Raw genomic sequence first — 17,487 nt, forward strand, 5'->3', positions numbered from 1 at the left:
ACTGAAATTTCCATAACAAACAGACCAACCGGCCAAGTTCAACAAAAAGAAGATGGTCAAATAAGACCAGTTATTCTAAACAAAAAAGCAAACTACAAAAGCTGAAAAGAAACAAAAAAGAGTCTTCATCTACTTGGAGACGCCAGCAGAAGACCTTTAAGCCGCAGCCTCTTCGGCATCCATCTGACTAGCTACACCTTCAGCAACTCCATCTGCCTGAACCATGACATCTGCCATCATCTCGTCTATTGCGTCCACCTCTGCTTCATCCTCTCCGGTTACCTGATCTTCAATTCCCCCTTCCATAGGGGGTGAGTCGGGACAGAGCATCTCGATGTCTACATAGTCAATCGCATACAAGGAATCAGTCTCATCTGCGCAATGTAGGTAGCCCAACTTATACGCATCTATTGTGGCTTCAGACTTGGATTCTTTAGCAGACTTATGATAGGCATGAAATTTAGCTAGGAGTTTGTCATAGCTAAGAGAGATGTCAGCATTCTTATGCTTAAGACAAAAGAAGGCATCTTTTCGACTAGCCAAATCAGCAGCGGAAGAGTTGAGCTCGGAATCCTTCTTGGTAAGGGAGCTTTTCAGCCCAGATATCATCGCCCTCAAATCAGACGTCTTCTTCTTGTAGCGGGCCTACTCGGTAGAAAGCTGGCTGGCCAATTCAGCATTCTTCTTCTCCAACTCGCTGAGCTGGGCAGAAGAGGGGGCAACAGCAGATGAGTTCCAAATAGTCTCAGCAGCAAAAATCAGTCCTTTTTGAATCAGATGGAATGACGCTTCCCTTTGTTTTTCCAAGGAAAGGCACGAGAAAGTGCCAAGATCGCCAGCTTGACTGATGTGATCAACCAACTCAGCACAGGATGACGGATTTGATAGGAAGTTCGTCTTGAGAAGATCAGATACGCATGCATCCCCAACAGAGCTAGGCTTGTTCACCTTAGGACCAACTGCCGACGTGAAGGAAGAACCCTCAACCCGGGCAGATGACTCTCTCATTTTCTTAGCCTCCGCCAACTTCATCTCCAAATGAGTCAATAATGCTAGATCATGAGCAGACCTCTCGTTTCGATCTCCATCTTTTGACCGATGCAGGCGACTCGAACTTCTAGGAGGAATGTCTGCATCTCTTTGACGCTCAGCAGAACTAGGGCGGGCACGAGCCGTTTCACGAAACATATCATGGTTTTCGAGCGTGCCAGCAGGAGGCTAAGGCAGAACACCTCGAATACTGCGCATACCACCAACCTTCGTGCTATATGCACCCACGAGATGCTTGACCCTGGCAGATGATGAGGGAGCAGACCCCACTTGAGTCTTCTCAGCAGAAGGAAGCCTTGGTTTCTTCCTCGATGGAGACCTATCCTTTGCATGCAAAGAAGTAGCTTCACCTCTTGAAGATTTGGCAGCAGCCTTTCTCTTTGAGAGAGATTCAGCAGAACATTCTTCCTGTCCGCCAAGTAGATCATCAGGGTCAGGACCGTTCTGCTTCCACCTTTCGACATCCTCGGCAGAGGGCAAACCACCGTCTTCCTCCCAGTACTCACTCAACAGCCAGCGCCACTCGCGAAACCTTAGAGGGATGTTCAAAGCACGACGGACCTTAGCCATGTCCGGTCCAAGCTCCAATTGCTTGCTAATGTCACTCAATACAAGCAGAAGACAGAAGTTAGTCAGCCACACTTCAAGAAATTCAAATAAAAGGAGCATATCAAAAATCGCAAAGAGACATACCATCGCAATAGGTGATGGGAACAAGTGGGCCGTCACCGACATCCCCTCCCACCATCCGCTGACCTCCAACACCTCGTCATGCCAAGCGTGATCCCCTTGACTAAGACTGTTGAACAGCTCGGCCTTGTAGACGCGAACTTGGGCATACCGCTCGAAGTGCCTCACTTCGAAAAAATAAAAGAACTCTCGCACCGTCAGCTCCAACATGAAGAAACGACTCAGATTCTCGAAGCACATGATCGCCCGGTAAACATTTGGAGTACATTGGCTCGGAGCACACCCCATGGCGCAGAACACCTCCTTGAAAAGCTTTGACAGCGGGAATTTGAAGCCCAAGGAGAAGTAAAAGGGACGGAAGGTGATGATCCTAGCATCAAGATCATTCGCATCCACCAAAGGCTCGTTGTCCTTCCGAGACTTCAATAGCTTAACTCGCACGTCATCTGGAATGGCAGAGGCATAAGCAGCTCGCCACTTTTGGAATTGAGCATCAGTCGTGACGCGATGCAAGTTGGCCACAAACTTCTTGCTATGCACTATGGAGCCTCCCCATAAATACAAAGGGACCTGAGGGCTTGAAGCCATGCTACCATCTCCGGAAGACATGGTTGATCAATGGGTAACTGTAAAAAGAAAAAAAATTCTACAAGTTAGAATGCAAGAAAAAAAAAAAAAAAAGAGAAAAGGCAGCAGCAACAAACAAAAAAAAGAAAAAAAGAAAAAAAAAGAATTTGAGCTGTTTGGATCAGCCCAAGTGGAAAAGGAGGTAGCCCAGCAGGTGCTCCAGCGCAGGGCCTAAGTCGCTCCAACTCCAGCCAGCGTGCGGCCCAGCTCATGCATGCAGCCCAGCAGCAGACCTGGCCCAGCTCGCGCCTCCTGCCAGGCCCGCCTACTCCACTCCAGCTCTCCCAGGCCCGTGCAGCGCATGAGGGCCATTCATTCCGGCTGGCCCGCATGCTCCAGCACCAGCGCAAGGGCACGTGGCATGCTGGCCCAATTCCGTTCAGCTCCAATGCAGGGCCTCGTGCCACCTTGTTCCAGCTTCTGGCTTAGCGCCTCCAGCCTCCAATGCGAACCCAACACATGCGCGCTCAAGCCTGCCAGCCACCCAAGTCTCCAGCCATGTTTCAAGGCATAGACATGCACCCCTTTCAGCTCCCCTCATCGACTAGAAGGCATGATCCAAGTTGCCAAAAATCGGAACAAAGACACAAAAAAATATACAACCCAAGTCTAATTACCTTGGGTGTGTGGTGAAGACAAGAACTCAAGAAGAACGAAAAAAATTCTCCACAGTTTACTCTCTCTCACTAATGAAATTGGAATGGATTTTGGATGTGAAGAATAAATTGGAGGAGCCCTACATTTATAAGGATAAAAATTCCTTGACCTACAAGGAATCGCAAACTCTTTCCAACTTGGGAGTTCATAAAATTGGCAAGTCAAACACCTCCTCTACTCGGGAGCCCAAGTCCACGAAGGAAGCCCAGTTACAGCTGGACAGCCCAACGGATAATTTACATCTCCTACATGCCACCACGCTCAATGCAAAAGCTGAGGGGCATTTGTGGGAACCTAATTAAATCAAACCCTAGGTCAAATAATTCCTACCATTTGGGGATTATTTGACCCAATTGGGAATTAATCAACCTAATTGGGAGTTACTCAATTTAATTGGGAATTACCCAATTAAATTGAACGTTACCTAATTAGGTTGAGAATTGATTTGGTTAATTACCACGATTCCCAATTAAATGAGGAGTTACCTAATTGAATCAGGATTTGATTTGATACCTACCACAATTAGAGATTTGATTTACCCTAATTAATCAAATCCCTAATTAATCAAATCAATTCCAAAAAGGGGAGGAATAATTCCCTTTCATCTACGGAATTATTCCTCTGAAACCCTAGCCTCCGAGACTACTATAAAAGCATAGCCACACACAAGGGTTGAGGTACGTGAGAATTACTACTAAAACTCTGCAGAAAATTCCTCTCAAACCCTAGCCACCTCTTTTCTCTCTCTCTTTTACATAAGGCTCCGGCCACCCGATTTATATTATAAACACATTCCGTACCCTATTTTAGCTATCGTTTCTCTACGGATCGATTGAACTGATTTAGGCATCGGAGGGCCTTTGGCCAACACCCCCCGGGTATGGTCCTCTTATTTGTTCTATTTTGCAGGGAGAAAGAGGCAGCGAAGAAGAAAGGAAAATCTTCTGAACCGAATATTCTCGTGGGGAAATTTGCTCCCGCAATATGTACATCTTAAAGATGCATGGCCCTCAATTTGTTTTGTGTTTATGGCAGTTTGCCATCCCAACTGCCATTTCTTTTCAAAATCACGAAAAATTTACTTGGAAAGGCCGTGGTGGGGCAAACACTTTTCAAGTAATTATCTCGCTTTCATACTTATTCAAAAGCTAATAAGCTAATACGATCCAGATTTCATATTTTAATTTATAAATTTTCTGGACATAATGAAAGTATTTTTGTATCTTCAGACATGTGCTTGTCAATTAGTTTAGCAAGAAGCTAGCGTATATTTTACAATCTTAGCCCTTGCGTATTCCGTTCACATCCATGGTGAAGACGATAAAATGAACAAAGCAGACAACTTCAGAAAATAATTAATAGGCTTATTATCACAAAATGTCCCTAAGGTTTACGAAACTATCAAATTGCATCCTTAATGTTTTTTTTTTTTTTTGTCATTCGTGGTCCTCAAGGTTAGTATGTATGATCACAAATGATCCCTGCCGTTAGGTTCTGTCAAAAACTCCGTTAGTTTGCTGACGTGGCATATATGTATATCACAAAACATCCTTGAGGTTCACACACCTATTACAAATGGTCCTTATGAAATTTTTTAATTTTTTAAATTTAAACTTCATAAAACTTTTTTTTTCTTTTTAAAATTTTATGAATTATAATTATTTTAAAATATATATTAAATTTTAAATACATGTGACACTATATTATTGTAGATGTTGGCTCCATATATATGCCACATCAACAAACTAATGAAGTTTTTAAAAAATAATTTAAAACTCATAAAATTTTAAAATGAAAAAAACTAAAGGTTTAGGGTTCATAAATGGTCCTCAAGATTAAAATCCTTCTATAAATGATTTTTTCATTTATAAATATATGAATTTTAAATTAAAAAATAATAAAAATTCATAGGGACCATTTGTGATAAGTGTGTAAACCTCAGGGATGTTTTGTGATATATATGTATGTCAGCAAACTAACAGAGTTTTTGACAGAATCTAACAACAGGGACTATTTGTGATTGCACATACTAACCTTGAGGACCATAAGCGACACAAAAATACATTAAGGATGTAATATGATAGTTTCATAAACCTTAAGGACGTTTTGTGATAATAAGCCTAATTAATAAATGCAAATATCTGCTTCCTATGTTGGCCAAAAGTTCTTAATTAAGGCTGAGAATAAGAAATGTCAACAACTTACATACACCTGGTTCTCATCCTAATATACTGTAAAACAAAATATTCCTCCTAATACTTTCTTGCAAGCTATGTTTATGCAAGTAATGTACGCTAGAGAACATCCTAACCTAAATACTTTCTTTCAAGGACCTCAAAACTTCCTTGCAAGCTAATTTGAGTGCTGTCTTCTTGTTAGAAGCCGTTGATGAATGCTTGTATGTGAACCCATTAGCTTCGACCTCTATTGTAATGGTAGCCACATTATTTTGGAAAGACTTGACGGGTTTCTTCAAATTATAATGCATTTTTTGGCAATGTTCATTCAACTCTCTTACAGGATGGAGCCTCATCGTTTCAGGAGTAACCAAAGGCTGTATGAGAGGACTTATACTTTGAAAGACAATCTTCTTATCATATCCGGAATCAACAAAAATTGCCCCTGCTAGAGACTCGATAACATCTCCAAGTACCTGTTACAAACATCAACGGAAAAATCTACTGAAAACCCCATACATCTCCATGTACCTGTTTCTAGGGGGATTAATTGTTGACATTTGTCACTTAGATTATTCTTATAAAATTACATAGTATGGGCAGCAGAGAAACATATTGAGGGTATGGGCATGGTAAGTATTAATGACAAACCTTGGGGAAGGATGTCTCAGATTCCCATCCAAAAGTGGATTCGCTTGATAACCGCTCAAAGTTTTCAATTGTATAAACTATATCCTTGTGGAGTTTGTGTGAAGCATGCAGGATGTGCTTGTGCAATCCAGCCTTTATAGCAGAACGAGCATAACAATCATTGTTCACAGAAGCAGACCTCATATCAGTTAAAATTCCAGGTGACATCCCAGGATATTTATTGTACAAATAAATAGTAATTAGATGATCCAACACTGCATCCCCAAGAAATTCCAACCGCTGCACAACAAAGAATATACTTCTGAGAAGAACAGATAATACGTTGAAAGATCACAGATCATGAGATAGTCATGTTTGGCCTATGATTTAAGAGCATCATGGACTCTGAAAAAATGTTTAAGCAAGGATGAGCACAAAAAACTGCTGCGTAGGGCATCAAATTTCCATGATGTAAAATATGGCACAACAAACAGATGGAATCCCAAAAGATTGAAATGGAATAAAGTACATTTTGTATTTTCATGCATGTCAGTGAAAGAGAGAGAGAGGGAAGGAGGGATGGAGAGGGAAAAGAGAATGAGAGTAGAAATCAAATCAATTTAAGCAAAGAAGCACTGTTAGTGTGTTAGCATATCATATACGAGGAAGTTGGAATACATGATACGCATGGAATGAATTTCATTGTCATTGTATGTACCTGATAACATCCTGGAATTTCAGGAAGCATGTATGAACCATGGGTTAGTGCTTCCACTAGAAGAGAAGGATCACGGAATGAGTAATTTAATAAGGACTCTACATGTCTGACATTAACAAGCTTCTCTGGTTGCACTTGGAAGTGCCTATCATATGGTATATGGACAGAATCAACCTTTATACCAACCCAATTCATGAAATACATGGCAGCTATTTCACCACCAGTGCTAAGAAATGCACCAATTAGTGCCTCAACAACATCAGCAACACTCTTGCTTTTTACCTTCCTTCTTTCCCTGAAGTAAATTTTTCTTTCATTAGAAAGCAACTCCTCATTTAGTAAATGACTTTCAGAATAATCTCCTGGTATAATCCACTTTTTTGGATCAAAAGACTCGTTACGTATAAAGCCCTACAATATGAAAAAATGGCAAACGAATCATAAATACAGAAAATGATTTATTTAAAAATCAACAAAACCTATAAGCGGAAATGAATTCATTGTCAGGAAGCTGTGAAAAAAGTTCTTACATTATCCTGATAACAGTTTTATGAGCACAACTAATGAGGGTAACAAAATTGAGAACATGAACAGAAAATAGAATAAATAAATGTTACCGGAAGTTTGCATTCACATCCAAGCTTGCAAAGGGCAGCATTAGAAACTATCTTGTCCTTCTTTACACTGAGAAGGCCTTCATGATTAGTTTGATAGGTTTTAAAGAGCTGATGACTAGCAGCATATTTTAGAAATGAATCTCCAAGAGCCTCTAGGGATTCCAAATGGAACTTCTCTTGGCACTTTTTTGTTGTAATAGCTTCCAAGACCTACATATACGTATCAATAAAATAATCAAAAATTTCTGGATAAGGAGTTTAAGAAACAAAGACTACAACATGTTTACTGTTTACTGATATAGCTTCCATATTCAAGTGACAATACCAAGACCTTAATGATACAAAGACTACAACATGTTTACTGATATATTATCTATTATTCAGATGTTTTACTCAAACCTTGCTCCATTATACTCGTAGAACCACTAACAATAATCAATTTGTCTTATAACACGAAAACACAAAGGCAGAAGTAAAAGAGAAGACAAGAGAAGGCTCGTCATAAGTAACCCCATTTAATGATTTGTGTGCATAGAAAAGTGCCTTCTTGATTCAGAAATGTTTCATTTTAAAAATAAATAAAAAAACAAAAGTATCATAATACTATTTAAAATGTAGTATATTTACCTTAGTCGTTGGAATAATAATATTTTGCATGCAATTATCCAAAACAAATTTTTTCAAGTTGACAGCAAGAAGTAAAGCCTCCAGGTGATGCATAATTGACGGAATAAATGAGAATGAATATAAACTGCTGACTGATATGGGTGACATAATTATAGAGCAAAGTTCCGGCGGCAACTCAACAGATGTATGATTCGATTCTGCAACGAAAAAACACATTAAGTATATTATAACAATAATTAAGCATGAGAAACAAGAACTGGATCCAAAACACAATAAATTGCCCTAAGTGATACCATTGAGCAATTTTCAAACTTTTGCCTCATTCTTATGAAAAGACCATGTATGCTGGCCACATAAATGGCCTTCTGGTTTAATAACTGAAATGTCATGTCACAGTGCAAGAATTTTGTGCTCTTTACAGAATCAAAAATGCATTGTTAAAGATATCCAAAAAAATTCACTGATTGTAGTCATTCAAAATCCACTGACTTTCAGTTGAATAAGTGATAAAATAAAATAAAGACAAACCTTAAATTTGTATAACTCACACAATGAATAAAACAAAAAGAAAACAATTACAACCTTCAAAGCAATAACAAACATATGCATTGCCTTTTCCCCTAAATCTAATGATAAAATAGCAGAGGGGACAACTAAACATAACAGACAAGACTAATTAGTATTACAAAACACTTGGCATTCTTATCTACCATGAGAATCTAACATAAAATATGTCAGAATATCATACCTTTTTCTGTCTGTTGTCTGCACCTCTGAAGATAATTTTGTACCTGGAAAACACGTCTCCCTTTCAGCAACAACTGTTGATCAAAACACAAGTTAATCCTATGCCTGCAATAAGGGAAAAATACCAGAGTTATTCACAAATGGCTAGGTTATTATATAAAACACACTCAAAGTTGATGAAGTTCTTTTCTTTTTGCATACTTCATTAAGTTCTTTTCTTTTTTTGAAACACAGGTTCATTAATGACATGCAAACACAAGTGATACGGAAAAAAAAAAACACAGACCGTTCTTCATAGTACTTCTTGTAGGTAAGGGCTCTGCCATCCCTAAGACTAAGAAGTGAGTTTCCATTCAACTCGCCCAACAAACCAGTGATGCAATATAAGGTACCATTATGAGGAGTACAGACCAAGGAATTCTGGATCATGCAAGTACAAACGACGCCGCTTTTGGTATATATCCAATTCGGTAGAGAACAATCTACATGATCCTTAGAATATTCTTCACATGGAAACAATACAGATGTAATGCATTTCCAATCAATTATCAGAGGTCTCTGAGGTACTTTGGTCCCTGGGAGCAAAAGATAATCAACCCCAATATTTCCTCCCAAACAAAGTCCATCTAAAACTTCTTCCAACTTATTCAAATTGTGATCCATTAGAATTCGGAAAATTGTGATTTGGAACTTTCTGCAAAGAAGTACCTACCAAATAAAATCATACAAACAGGGTAACACATTAATTTATCTTATGCATCTTATAATACTAAAAAAGTAACGAAAAAACAAAACATTACCTGCTCTGAACTAAGATGAATCTCTCCAACATATTTAAAGTTCATAGTTAAAGTACCTCTGCCAACTTCTAAGTCAAAATGCATATTTGCAATATCGCAATCAAGCTCACTCCTCATACCAAGTACAATATCATGAACTGGAATATCATATCCAAAATTCTGATTCAACTCAATTAAGTAACAATGATACGATATACTAGCATCATTTGAGCAAAAAGGCTTGACCAGTTCGACTGGGACGTAACTGGATTGTGCATCATCATAAGGCTCACACCCTGCACACAACAAAAATGGAAGAAAAATAAATTTACGCAACAGCGAGTGTTTCAAACTAATAATGTTACACATATAAGACACAATCAAAGCATAGGCAGATAAAGGTTAGAGAGGTTACCAAGCTCCTGTGTGCCTTCTTCCTCAACAATATCGGGAACAAGATTATCTGTTAAAGCGCCAATTTGGTGAAGTTGCTTACAAGCTTCAAAGCATGCAATCTGCTTCAGAATTTTAACATTCCCTTCTACATGAACATCAGGTATTGGACAACTCTTGGGAAGATGCAGAGTGCAGGTCTCCTTATCCCACCTTGGAGCAGGTTTAAAATATCTGAAAAAGAGTGTAAGAAATTAAAAAATCATATGAAAAAAATTCATGAATGGAATACTTAGCAGCATTAAAGTATAGAATGTTCCAAAGTTCCACTAAACTAACCCATCAGAAGGGAGCCGTGAGCAATAGAAGTACATCAACTGAATAGAGGAACCAAGGGTCAAGCTTGCTCCAGTACTTTCAACACGATAAAAGTCATCATCCTGCAAATTGATTTCCAGAGATGTGCAGGGAAGAGAAGAATGGAGTAAGGACTCTTTTCTCATTATATCTCCGCTTGCAAGATAATTTTGTAGTCGAGAATGTGTATTCCGATCGCCACTGAAGAAAACAAAAAGATTAGACAAAGTACACAAAATAAGAGAGTAAAATCTGAAATTCCTTGGACAAACTTGTCAAGTTTCATAAGCCGCAACAATGCCACCAAGAGAAAAGTTAGGGAAGACATTAATTTCAGGGAGACTTTTCAAATCCATGCCCCATACAAACAGATATGAGAGGTCGTATGGGAAATGAAATGATACAAATAGAACAATTACCTTTTCACCATTAATACATAATCAGAGTTTTGCATCCTTGCACGACCTCTAGACTGTATGAAACTACAAACAGTGGAAGAAGGATCAAATCTAATCACCAAATTGCAGCTTTGAACATCTAAACCTTCTTCAAGAATTGATGTTGCAACAATGATGTTTACCTGAAACATATACATTTGCAAGATCAAACATGGCAATTGGTAAGAGACATGATACTGTGATTCTGAAAGGACAAAAGTAAGCATACCATGCCATTACGAAATTCTTCAACAATCTCGTTCTGCTTTTTTCTGGTTTGGGATTGCATCCCACTGTTATTTCCCGCAATATATTTTGTCTTCCAGTCATTGTGTTTAGGAAGAAAGTTACTCAATAGAGATTCAATGACGACAGCTGTTATAACCCTCTCCACAAATATTATACATCTCAAATCCTTCAATCCCCTAAGAAATTCAGTACATCTAAAGTTCAAATGAGGGAAAATGTAACTTTATAATTAAACATTATATATACATGTGTGTGTGAGTAAATCTGAGAGTGTGGCAATTGATTTACCCAAAGAAAAAAAACTGAGAAGTACATTCCAAATGAGGAACACATCTAGATCTGAAAAAATTCCAAACCATTCTACATTTATTCACAAACATAAAAAGTCACTCAGGCCATGTCAACCTGTATTCGAGAAGCAATTGGATGAGACAGACAACTTTGGAAGTTAGAAAGCCCTTATCCAAATCGTATGTAACATCATCAGCAATAGTCCACTTTGGATCTAAAGGAAAGGCGTAAAGGAAAAGGAAAGAAGGAAACAATGTAAGCAGTAATGACAAATCAAAATCACAAAAGTACTTAAATGAGCTTAAATAGACATACCAGATGGTAGAAAAGATGCAAATGCTTGGTAGGCTTCAAAGCTAAAATTTCTAACAATTTGATCACCCAACACATCCAGTTTCTCCCATGAAAACAAGTCAGTTTCTTTGTGTGAAAAGGACCAAGCAGCCTGTTTCTCAAATGCAAATCCAATTATTTCTGTTATCCATTTCCAAGGACAGCAAAAGAAAAGCCAAGGATAATAATTAATACCTTTGAAGCCAGCCAAACACCAAGTTCATCCAAACAAAAAGTTAAAGCTGAAAAAAACTTCATCATCTTTCTGCTTATGGATTCCGATGTAGATTGACTGAGATCCAAACTTTTTAGCGACAGTTCATGCTGGAAAGCAGTAAAACAATTGTCAATGCTATCAGAGAAACATTCTAGCGCTTTGCAAATTAAAAAGTAAGAATATAGGATTAAAGAAGAATATATGCCTTTCAAAACAATCACAAAGACACGAACATTACACTCCTTAACCTCCAAGCGAAAGAAAAGAAGAAAGTACAGCATGAATATTCATTCAAGTTTTGAATTACAGAGGTTTGCACAAAATTTCAGCCCCAAAAAAGCTATTTCTCAGTGCTAAGAAATCGTCAGATGATCCTCTACCTCTATGCATTTCCCTTTTTTACATGCATCATACTGGGAAAAAACAATTCTAGTTTTGCATTAAAAATACACACCTTTTCTTTCAAATTCTTCAACTGGTTTGTTATATGTGCATACAAGGCATATGGAATCTCCTTGTGCCTGTAATATTTAAACTTTGGAATCGAATGTGGTATAAACTCAGCAAGCACAGATTCACTAACACATGTATACACCTTGAACCATCAACAAAAAGCGGAGGAAAGAAAAGGGTTAGTGATCTTAAACATGTTGAAGAAATGATAGATTAAAGCCACAAATAATGAAGAAGAGACTACTGTAAAGCAATTCTGCTATGGAAAGTAAAAATTCATGTATGAAGAAAGCTGAAGAAGGAACAAGAAAAATGTCTACAACGAACCATGGTAAAATGACTAAATAAATACAACATTTTCTAACAAATACATGGTTCAGAACATTCAAGTGCTCTAGGCACATCCAAACAAACGTAAAAAGGTTCCAAGGACTTTCCCTTTGGAAATCACATAAAATGAGAGATGAAGAAACCAATATTAGATTAAGTTTTTGTTCAATAAACATATGCATACAACTCCCTAGCACCAAAAGGGAAAGTACCATACGCTTAATACCATGGCAGCAACATTACGACAAATAGATTCAACTTGGACATGGCGGATGGCTATAAGTATATTTTTAAACATCCTCGACATCAACAAAAGAAAAGGTTTTTTTTATCTTTAATAGGACCAGAGAAATAGAGTCTAGAGTTCTCCTTTGAGGAATCAACTATATTTGGTAACCCTAATACAATGCTAAAGTAATTCAAAGGTAGAACTAAAACAGTTTGTCAATTATAGACCCTGTAATGTTACCTTTCAAGTCAAACATATAAGCACTAACGGGTTTTGTTGGTTTACCACTACTCTCAAAAGCTTGAGCTTTTAGAAATGGGCCGCTAACTGTTCCACATTCTAGCACTTCTCTAACATATGGACTTCTCTCCACCACCACAGGGTCCCATAATTATACATATATTAGGAGGTTGCAATTGCATGAATCCAAATTTAGGATCTCTTACCTTGATACTATGTAAAGTTTTTTAGTCTACCATTGCCACTAAAAGCTTTGAAGAACCAAAAAGAGGTGAGGAAGAAGGAAAATAGGAGGGGAAACGTGAGAGATTTTCCTCAAATGAACAGAATCAACCTTTGAATTCATCAGGGCCTCAAGTTCATCAATTATTTTCCAATAGAATGACTCTGACTTTCCACCTATATCCAAAAATATATATATTCATGAAAAACAGAATAAAAAGGATAAGCATTTAATAATATAGTAGATATAAATTATATAAAATACTTTCAAGGCAATATACCTTTTGACTTTATGGGGGAAGCAGTCATTCCAAATATTCTTGGAAGTTCAGCTGCATCAGAATGTAGTTGACGATGAAAGAAGTCCTGCACATCAGCCAAATCCATCAAGCATTAAAGCATGCACTGTAAACGCAACAATATCATGAAGAAGAATCAACACAAATAGGAAACATTAACTTTCAGTTAGTTTTTTGCATTGCTAGTGTGACGTCACATTGCCACAGAACAAATTACTAAGAACTAATCAATGTTCAAGCAGGTTTCCCATGACGATATTATAAATATTTTGGCAATGAACAAAAAGTTAACAAATAAATGATAGACAGCTCACCTTCATTATGCAAGCATACGGGTGGTTACCCCTCGCATGATGGCATTCATCGAGAATCAAAACCTTTATCATGCTTAGTTTGAAGAAGCTATGCCTCAAATTACTAAGCAGTATTGCAGGAGTCATCACGAGCACCTACAGTTATAAAGCTGAAAGTTAAAGAACATATTGTTTGGCATATATTAACAAATATCACACAATTCTCTACTCTTGATCCGTGAAAATACTAAACACCCGTTTGACAGAGGAAAAACTGAAATTTTGAAGCACTGATCATGTCTCTTGGTAATTTTGGGAAGCTTGTTTACCAACTGCTTCACAGTAACTGTCACTGGCTGTTTTTTATCAGGCATTTTAGACATTTAAGAAACAGGTTCAAGCCATTTTTAAAAGATTTTTTTGACTGCTATATTCCTTTTAGAAAACATCAGTTGGCTTTTGGTCATCAAACAGTTATCAAATAACACAATTTGACAACCAAAAAATATGAAACAAATCAAAGCAGCCAAAAACATGATGTTCAAAACTAAATCACATGATATGTCCAAATAAGCTGAGTAAATATGGCAGCTTCTAAGATAAAAATAACATAAGACATTTGCAAATATATGTTAAATACGTATGGAAAAAAAAAAGTCAAAACTCCCACCTCATATTTTTCTATTTGTTGCTTCCACATATCAGCTTCCCAGAAGTCAACTCCCATGTCTCCCCAATACATTCCCACTTTCAAGTCAGTGTGCATTTTCAAGGCTTCAGCTTGCTAATATTGTAAGACACAGCAAGAATAAGAGGAATGTAGAACCTTAGCTTTAAGCCTTTCACAGATATATCTAAGGATCCCAAAAATCTATTATCCGTGATATATCAGGAATAGGAAATGTAGAGATTCTTTACTTTAGTCTAAAATAACTACCATAGAACAATTAAATTTTTCAATGTTCAGCTCTTAGTGAAAAATGCCAAAAGCAATATCAACAATTTGCAGAATACTTGCATAAATATGACAATATCTAACTTATAAATATCAGGTGTGAGTGCCCAAAACACACACACGCACAGAGGGACACAGAGTTGGAAATTGCATACTTGTTTGACCAAGACAACTTGAGGAACCAAGAAGACGGCAACGAATGGAGAAGGCTTGCGAAGCATATATGCATAGCTCCGGAGAAGCATGATGGCAATCAGAGTCTTTCCAGAGCCAGTCTCCAAGAACACTATTGTGTTCTGCTTAATTGCTGCCTCTAATGCTTCTAGCTGGTAACTGTAAGCAATCAGAAATATAGAAATTTTAAAATTGAAGGAAAATAAAAAATGCAGGACTCATAAATTCATTAACCCTTCCTTTTGAAAGAAAACTCATTCTTTTGGTTTCCTTCCTGATTAACCAAACAATCAAGAAGCAAACTGAGGGCAACCACAATCTATATATGAATTAAATGAAATTTTAATTTCTTAACGAATAAAGAAAGCATCCATTCTCCTCATCCTACTCCTTTTCCTTCATTTTTCTCACCAACCAAACAATGAAAAGAAAAAGAGGAAAAAATAAAAATCAACCTTCTGGCGAATGGGAGAGGATCAGCAGATAGTTGGATTCCGTCCATCTCCATGTCAACTGGTTCCGTAGCTTCTGCCGACATCATTTCACTGAAATTCCAAAAAAAACAAAGGCATTTGTTTAGAGACTCTCACTTTCTCTGTATCTCACGGACACTTAAGAGTAACTAAAACATAAATGAAAAGCCAAAAAAAACAAGAAAGAAATTGAAAAGAAACAGCAATGTAGGAAAGGCTAAGGCCAAGGCCAAAGCCATGGCAGAAGAAGGGAGGCTCAGGCACTCACCTCACACTCACAGAAAGTGATCCAAGCAGAGGCTGAGAATGATGTAAGAGTTGAGTATGAGAGTGTGTGTTGTGTTGTGTTGGAAATGTAAATAAAGAAGAAGAAGCTGATGCTGAGGGACTGGAAGGAAAGCAAAGTATCTTTATGAGATTTCTGGGGGAGGGGGATTGATTACATCAGAATTTAATAAAGTGAAGAGGGAAGAGCCCGTGATGATGCTAAGTCGCCTACCTTCGACAACTTACTGAGGAAGCAGCCCCTTTCCCTCCTGTAACTTCATCCTCATTCAAATATAAAGTTAGAGAGAGAGAGAGAGAGAGAGAGAGAGAGAGAGAGAGAGAGAGAGAGAGCGAAAAAGTTCCTTGGGTCCTTTCCCTCTTCCTTCCTAAATTCTCTCCCTTCTTGGGGAGGGGAAGGACTTTGTAGGTCCCTCCCCTGGTCTCTGGAATGAAGAAGCGTAATGTATGATGTGTGTCATTTTGTTACACCGTATTATACTATGAATAAGTGTAAATAATCCATGTGTCAACTTATATTTAATTATTTGATTATTTTAAATAGGTTGGGTTTTTAGTGTTCATTTGGCATTATTTATTTCGGGTGATAAGTTATTTTAAAAAATAATTGAGAAGCTCAACTCGTTTGATAAACTATGAGAAAATTACTTATTGTTAAAAATTGATGTGAAGGAAAGCTAAAGGGAAAGCAATTAATGAGGTGCTTTCATTTTTTGATTATGGAATCAGTTTTGAAGAGGCGATGGGTTTAATGATTATGCGGGAATTATTTTCTGATTATGCTGGAATCAGTACCAACAACACTTTTAACAAAAAGTTTACCAAATGTCAAATTGTTTTATCTTACAACTGATTTCTCTAACAGCAAATCCGACAACAATTATTTTCACAGCACAGCAATGCCAAACTGGCCACTCTCCTTACCTGACTAACTAATACAACTCACACACCCCTGTTTAGATAATACACACTTAATTATACAGCTAAGGAAAAAGAACACATACGTTCATGTGAAAAATCCAACAACGCTATTTTCATCTTCTTCTCCCTAAGGTTCTTCTCTGCTATCTTCTCCAATGTTATTCTCTTCACTCTTCTCATGGTATCTATCTCTCACTCTCCCCCTAGTATGTTTCTTCTCTCTTTTTCTTTCTTTATATATTTCCTTTTTTATTAAATCTTTGTGGAAATTACGTTATGAGTTTTTCCTTTTTGACCTTTTTTTTTTCTTGCTGTATTGGAACAATACATGCGACTTTTTCTTTATATATTCATCTTCTCCAGGTATCTAACTCAATAATCAAATTATCATCCCAAATTAGCGATTAGAACAATACATGCCGCTATATATATATATATATATTTTATTTTTTTTAAACTTTTGGTGCTTTGTTGGTTTGTCTTCTGGTTATTTCCGTGTTGATACTGCTAGCTATTGATTCTCTTATTGCCTTCTTTTGTTGGGCTTCAATATTTTCTCTTTTTTTTCTTAATTATATATGCAAATTATATTGTTTATATTTCCACTTAAATTATCAAAGAATTTTTTGTAAAAAAATTGTCTGACCCGATGTTATCTGGTACAGCACCAAACACAATATAACTTAGTCAAACTATTTATTCGGAACAACATCAAACGCCTTATAATATTATAGATAAACAGTCAGTACTCTCCAAAACAGATTAATACTATTCGACGGAAATTAATCAATACAATCCGACATACCATACGACTAATTTCTGCGACTTATTATTATACATGCGTGTATCATTTACGTATAATAATAAGTTGCTTTGAAATTACAAATTGTCACTCGTCAAGACCTCTTCTTGCTCTTACTTTTTTTGTTTTTTGGTAGTAGGAGGGGCAAAAGCCCAGCAACAGAGAGATTACGAAAGGAGAAGGCGAGGTCTAGAGGTGCCATTGGCATCAGCAGC

The 17,487-nt window shown here is 37.4% G+C and overlaps 1 protein-coding gene across 5 annotated transcripts; it reads right to left on the reverse strand.

Moving 5' to 3' along the window:
- Nucleotides 1–5,166: 5,166 nt before the first annotated feature.
- Nucleotides 5,167–15,972, reverse strand: LOC117631476 (endoribonuclease Dicer homolog 2). 5 transcript variants are annotated; one of them, XM_034364646.1, is made up of 24 exons: nucleotides 15,764–15,818; nucleotides 15,533–15,652; nucleotides 15,247–15,336; nucleotides 14,773–14,950; nucleotides 14,333–14,446; nucleotides 13,684–13,818; nucleotides 13,352–13,436; nucleotides 13,183–13,247; nucleotides 12,051–12,191; nucleotides 11,575–11,703; nucleotides 11,362–11,491; nucleotides 11,161–11,260; nucleotides 10,736–10,931; nucleotides 10,489–10,649; nucleotides 10,052–10,270; nucleotides 9,735–9,946; nucleotides 9,341–9,615; nucleotides 8,827–9,248; nucleotides 8,542–8,645; nucleotides 7,794–7,990; nucleotides 7,167–7,376; nucleotides 6,550–6,960; nucleotides 5,853–6,131; nucleotides 5,336–5,677 (listed from the first exon to the last, which is right to left on the reverse strand). In XM_034364646.1, the coding sequence occupies exons 3-24, from the start codon at nucleotides 15,330–15,332 to the stop codon at nucleotides 5,336–5,338; spliced, it is 4,191 nt and encodes a 1,396-aa protein (XP_034220537.1). In that variant the 5' UTR covers nucleotides 15,333–15,336; nucleotides 15,533–15,652; nucleotides 15,764–15,818. The 5 variants fall into 5 exon arrangements, with proteins under 5 accessions (XP_034220535.1, XP_034220538.1, XP_034220539.1 ...); XM_034364644.1 differs by lacking the exon at nucleotides 15,533–15,652 and having other exon boundaries at nucleotides 5,167–5,677; nucleotides 15,764–15,972; XM_034364645.1 differs by lacking the exon at nucleotides 15,764–15,818 and having other exon boundaries at nucleotides 15,533–15,724.
- Nucleotides 15,973–17,487: the final 1,515 nt, after the last annotated feature.

The sequence above is a fragment of the Prunus dulcis genome, chromosome 6 (assembly GCF_902201215.1).
Source record: "Prunus dulcis chromosome 6, ALMONDv2, whole genome shotgun sequence".
Classification (NCBI taxonomy): Eukaryota; Viridiplantae; Streptophyta; class Magnoliopsida; order Rosales; family Rosaceae; genus Prunus; species Prunus dulcis.